Source organism: Mastomys coucha, unplaced genomic scaffold, assembly GCF_008632895.1.
Source record: "Mastomys coucha isolate ucsf_1 unplaced genomic scaffold, UCSF_Mcou_1 pScaffold12, whole genome shotgun sequence".
Taxonomy (NCBI): Eukaryota; Metazoa; Chordata; class Mammalia; order Rodentia; family Muridae; genus Mastomys; species Mastomys coucha.
Window position 1 is genome coordinate 34496159 of NW_022196894.1, and position 6000 is coordinate 34502158.

General features: G+C 44.8%; 1 protein-coding gene across 3 annotated transcripts in view; it reads right to left on the minus strand.

Moving 5' to 3' along the window:
* Positions 1-6000, minus strand: part of Cd86 (CD86 molecule) — a 61146-nt gene that overhangs the window by 37471 nt on the left and 17675 nt on the right. The window contains exon 2 of one of the 3 annotated variants that reach the window (XM_031363805.1): positions 627-731. The exons of 1 other annotated variant lie outside the window; for it this stretch is intronic. In XM_031363805.1, coding sequence (XP_031219665.1) covers positions 627-655 — 29 coding nt within the window. In that variant the 5' untranslated portion in view covers positions 656-731. Of the gene's footprint in view, positions 1-626; positions 906-6000 lie in introns of those variants that run through there. One more of the 3 variants, XM_031363804.1, reaches the window with a different exon arrangement.

Sequence of the window (6000 nt, forward strand, 5' to 3'; positions counted from 1 at the left end):
CCCTCTCTCCAGAAGCTTACATTGCTATTAATGGAAGCAATATTTTAAGCCTATTTGCAAATGCAAATGTGTACACAGCAAGAGGAACACAGCAAACCACTGCCTAGACTCCTTTTTTTGACCAAAGAGCATTTTTTTTCCCTAAATAAGTTTGTTGTTTGCAATGTTGAGATGAGACAATTGGATAGGAAAGAAGAAGAGAAAGAATTTCTGAGCCTGTTATGGAAAAGTCACACAGGCAATCAGAGGCCACTACAGAGAGAACTGTGGGAATTTTCCTCTTCCACATTGCCCCAGGATAGGAGTTCAGGGATTGCCAGTGTCCCCCAAAACTACTGAGAGCTCCCAGCACCTCAAAGCCAAGAGCAGCTACCAACAATTTGGTAAGTGACAGCTTCTATTTCCCGACTGTCCTGTCTCGTGGCTCCATTACAGCACACATCTGGATGGAGGAGACTCATTTCTGTAATACCCCCTACATCTGATGCGGACGATCAGAAACTCAAGTGGTGACTGGCAAAAGGTTTGAGCACGCATCCTCTGCCCTCTCCCCAGCTCCCTCTCCAGCTGACTGCCCACCTCTCTGCACATCTGCCCTAGCTGCAGCTTCTGTCTCCCATGCTCACCAGGTTGCACATGTCTTGACGACATACATGTCACCAGTGCCTCTCCACCGCCGTGCTCAGGGACCACACACACAAGCAGAGTAGCATTCCCGAAGATCACAGGAACTTGAAGAAAAAAGTAGAAGGTAAAAACAAAAAAAAAAAAAGAAGAAGAAGAAAAAGGAGAAAAGTAAAAGGAGCCTGGTCTGCTCCCCAGCCCTCCTAGGTGTCCTTAGACAGGAGAACTAATCTGAGGACTGAAGAAGAATTCAGATACAGAAAGGGGAACTGACTAGAGAGACTGACACCACAGACAGGGGTTGTGTCGTGCTTGGTTCCAGATAACTTCTGCTGGTAGGTGGGCATTTCCACTGACAAGAATGACTAGAACTGTGCCCTTGGTCGGCCAGCAAGTGTAAAGCCCTGAGGAAAACCCCAAAGACAGCCCCTTCCACAAACACAACAGACACATCCCCATGCACTGAGAGTCCCAGGAGTAAAATCTGTGAAGTCTGTGGCTAACAATTAAGCTCTGTGCAGCATCTCACTCCCAACCAGAGGGTAGAGGAGTCCTCTGTGAAGGACCTTTCCATAGATCCTTCTAGAAGCCAGTTTGCACTATAGATTATGCTCATCTAATCCTCACTGTCCAACTCTAGAATGTTTCTATTACTTCTGTCCACCATGCCTGAGCTAGGAGGGAAGTCACATGCAGAAGTCTGAGGGTGTGTGAGTGCAAAGTGTGCTTTCTGAATCTGGGCCTTCCATAGAGTTTACACATCCGGGTATATGACTCCCTCCCCAGGCACTTCGGTCCTTTTCCTGACAGGCTTAGGCTTTCTATCCAGCTGGGTTGGATGGGGTATTTATAGGTCTGTGAGGAGAACTCAGGACAGAGGTAGCCCAGTAGACTGTGTCTCACCAGACCTCTTAGAGGCTAGCTCTGGCCCCCTGGAGGACTGCAGAAACTATCAAGGTTGTTTATTTTCTTCTGGTAGAGCAGGGGGAAATCGGAGCCTGGCTTGACTGCTAGACTCTGGACAATTCATTGGATATCCTGGAATCTGACTTCTGGCCTATGAAATGCAATGCATAATAGAAGTCCTTGATGCATGTTCATGTAAAACAGAGTTTGATGGTAAAACTTGCAGGTAATTCACCTGGTATACCATGAATTTAATTAGTCTTCATTATTACCCTCCCATTTCCTTCTGAGTATTTTCCAATCCTCTGACCTTTCCACAAAGGTCCTCATTCTGTGAACAGACTCATGGTGGTTCTTCCCAGACAGATCCAAAAAGCCAGTTATCTTCGGTTCAGGGCTGCTCAAATCGATGGGTTCCTGCTGGGTCGTGGGTCATTACTTCCCACCAGTGACTCTGCATAATTATTCTAGAACGATCCTTTATTGGATGAGCTCTCCTGGAATTGGGGTGTCCTCTGGACTTTAGAAATGTACTTTTTATATTTATTTGAAAAGGTCCATGGTGGTTTCTTTGTTGGAGCATACAAAAAAAAAATTACGTACTTATCACAGTATAGGGGAATTTTTTAATATGTCACCTAGTTTTTAAGTGTTCTTTTTTCTCATGAACTCGCCAATCAAAATACAAGACAGGGGCTAGAGAGATGACTCAGCGGTCAAGGGCATTTAGTACGCTATCTGAGAGCTGGAGTTCAGACTCCAGCACTCATGCCAAGCAGCTCACAAATGCTTGCAACTCCAACTCCAAAGGATCTGACATTTCCTTCTGGCCTCTGTGGGCATCAAGAGACACAAACATATACACAAACAGACACAGGCACACAGATGCACACACACAAACACACACACGCAAATGAAATAAATCTTTAAAATATATATTAAAATACAAGGTAAGTTGCATTTAATATGCTGCTATCAAATCCACACACCACCACCACCACCCCACCTGGGGATCAAATCCAGGGCCTTGCACATGCTAGGCCAGCACTCGTCATATTAGAAAATATAACACCTGTTAAGAGAGCTAGATGAAAACATCATTTTGAGAACGCTCCAAGTTCACCACTCCTCAGCCCTGAATGGACTCATAAGTAACATTCAGATACTCATCCTTGTCCTGCTTTCCAGACTCACCAGGATATACCATTACACTATTTTAGATTAGCCGAAAGCAGATACAAGATCCCTCAGCAGTTCTGCCTCTCAGCCAGTTACCAGAATTTTGACCCAATCACTCCCCACTGTTTATGGTCTTTAGGACCCTGATTGACAGCCTCTTACCTACCAGCACCCTCTCCCACGATGAGTAACATGCATTCTATCAGGGTGAGCTCAGCAGTGTAGAATTAGCATCATCTTTGATGAGTCAAAGCTCCTGTCATCTTAAAACAGAGGCAGGAGCTGGCTTAATGAGATTTTCTCTTAATACATTGGGTTAAGTCCCTACCTCCTCCCTGCTCTTGTCTCTGTGTTCAGGGCTAGCTCTCAGCCAATCAAGAGTCCTCTCTGACTCTCATCCGTGTCATCAGAGGAGAGGGCAAACAGAGTGCCACAGAGATGGTGGTTAGCTGTGCCCGAACACTGATAGGCAGAGTGGAATGATGGGTTCCTTGTGCTTGTTGAGGAGGAAGTTACTGGAACCTTGGGAACTGTTTTCTGCCCACTCACTCCCAGATGTTCTCAGCTCAGGCCAAAGCTACAGTGAAAAGCAGGGGAGGGAGAGGAAACAGAGATGGCAGCGGACACGTGTAGGGAGCATGCCTTCCTGAAGCCACACCCAGTCATTGCCCAAGAGATGGCTTCTGATGGTACCTACTTGAGACCTATATCCTGCATGACAGAGCCAGATAACCCAAAGACATTTAGAACACCCAAACAGATGTCTAGGTCCACTTTCCCACTATAGCCACGTTTGCTAAGTAGTGCTCTGTAGCCTGTGATGGAAGATAGTATAAAAGGATTCTTGATGGTGGTAGAAAAGGTTTCAATACAGAAAAAAAAAAAAGAGGTTTTCATAAATACTTGTAATGGCATTATTTACTTTGGTGTTTGTGTTTCCTTTCTGAGTGTTCTTGATACAGTGATGTGTGCTGAGGCAAGGGGACATGAGAATCGAATACCCAAGGTATAGCTGATTCTTGTAGGTGCTCCTGCATCTCTAGAATCTTTCCTCTCTCTGAATGGCAAGAGAAAAAGAAGACAAGGGGGCCGAAGGGGCAGTGGACACCCAAGCACCCTTCTCTTCATGTTCCCATGGTAGTGACTGCCTAAGGGCTGGATGACTCACACCTAGACAGGTGCTAGCTCTCAGTTCAGGTTTGCAACCTCAACAGATATTCCTACTCTCGGTATGTAAGAAGGTAGGGAGCTGCCAGACTCATCAGACAAGGGTGGGCTCTGCTGGTGCAGGTTCTCATATCCCCATGGCAACCAGCACAAATGCAAAGCCTTTTGTCAGACACCAGGTAAACTTCTTGGATTTTAAAACCAGGGAAGGAATCTCTTGGGTGACCAGCAGAATGGAATCTGCTGCCCTAGGGGCATGTGATGGTCTGTATAGGCTTGGCCCAGGGAGTGGCACTGTTAGGAGGTGTAGCTTTGTTGCAGTAGGTGTGTCACTGTGGGCGTGAGCTTGGATACCCTTGTCCTAGATTCCTGGAAGTCAGTCATCTCCTGTTTGCCTTCAGAACAAGATGTAGAACTCCCAGCTCCTCCTATACCATGCCTTCCTGGACGCTACCATGCTCCTGCCTTGATGCTAATAGACTGAATTTCTGAACCTGTAAGCCAGCCTGAATTACATGTTGTCCTTATAAGGATTGCCTTGGTCATGGTGTCTATTCACAGGAGTAAAAACCTAAGACAAGGCAGAATGCTGATTCAGTAGTGCGATTACACTGAGTTAAAAGTCAAGTTCAAGGCCTTCCTGGGCTACAGAATGAGTTCAAGACCATCATGGGCGACATAGTGAGATCATCTCAAAGCAAAAAGTGAAAATAAAGTTGAGAGTGTAATATGCTAATGAAATATTTGCCCAGAATCTTCAAAACACTGGGTTCAATCCTATTCCCCCCACTTACCCCCTGCACACACATTCACATACCTACCATGTACACACTCACACACTTCATAAGAGAAGTAAATGTTTCATGCATGCTGATATTCCTAAACAGAGTTTAAACCCTGTACAGAATATCACCCATGCAAGGTCAATGAAATGTATTTGTGAACATAATTCCTGAACTGTCCTTTTTTTAAAGATGTATTTATTTATTTTTCTATATGTTGAGTGTTTTCCCTGAATGTATGTCTGAGCACCATGTGTGCAGTGCCTGCAGAAGCAAGAAAACAATGTAGGACCCCCTAGGACTGGAGTTTTAAAAGATGGTTGTGAGCCACCAGGGTACTGGAAGTTTAACCTGGGTCCTCTGGAAGAGCAGTCAGTGCTGAGCCATCTCTCCAGCCCCTTCTCTTAACTAAGAATTAGTGCAGCCCAGAACTGAGCATCTCTGTAGCTCTCAGACCTGCTACACAAGTTCTAATAAGCCAGGATAGCTGTCACCATCCCTAGGATACAACACTGTCCTTTTAATGAACCTCTGATGAGTTCACATTTCCTTCCTATTCTCTGGGATAACACATAAAACATTTACAGTGAATTTTCCTTTTACTGCTACTGTAAAACTGTACATGCAGTAGCCTTCCTCCTTAAGGCAAATACACACGCTGTTAAGAGAGAAAAATGTAAGCCACAGACTGGGAGGAAAATATTTGCAAAACACCTAATATGATGAAGAGGCTCTGATCTAAAATATTCAAAGAACACTTAAAATACAGTGATAACAGTCTGGAGAGATGGCTCAGTTGGTTAAGAGCACTGATTGCTCTTCCAGAGGTCTTGAGTTCAATTCCCAGAAACCACCTTGTAGCTCACAACCTTCTGGGATCTGATGCTGTCTTCTGGTGTGCAGGTATACACGCAAATAGAGCACTCATGTACATGAGTAAATTTTTAAAATATAATGACAAGAAAACAAACATCCCAAGGTGAAAATGGGCAAAAGATATGATTGTGTATCTGGCTGAAGAAAGGATACAGGAAGCAAATAATTGAATAATGCATACAAGGAAGACCAGCACCATACCACCACAGAGTTGCCAGTCAAAATGATGATAAGATTAATACCAGAGAATATCAAATGCTGGTGACCATATGGAGAAACAGGAGCATTCACTCATTCACTTTGGGAAAGTAAGTGATACAAATGGCAGGGAAGACCATTTAGGCATTCTTTAAAAAGCCGGGCAGTAGTGGCATACGACTTTAATCCCAACACTTAGAAGGCAAAGGCAGGTGGATTTCTGAGTTCAAGGCCAGCCTGGTCTACAGAGTGAGTTCCAGGACAGCCA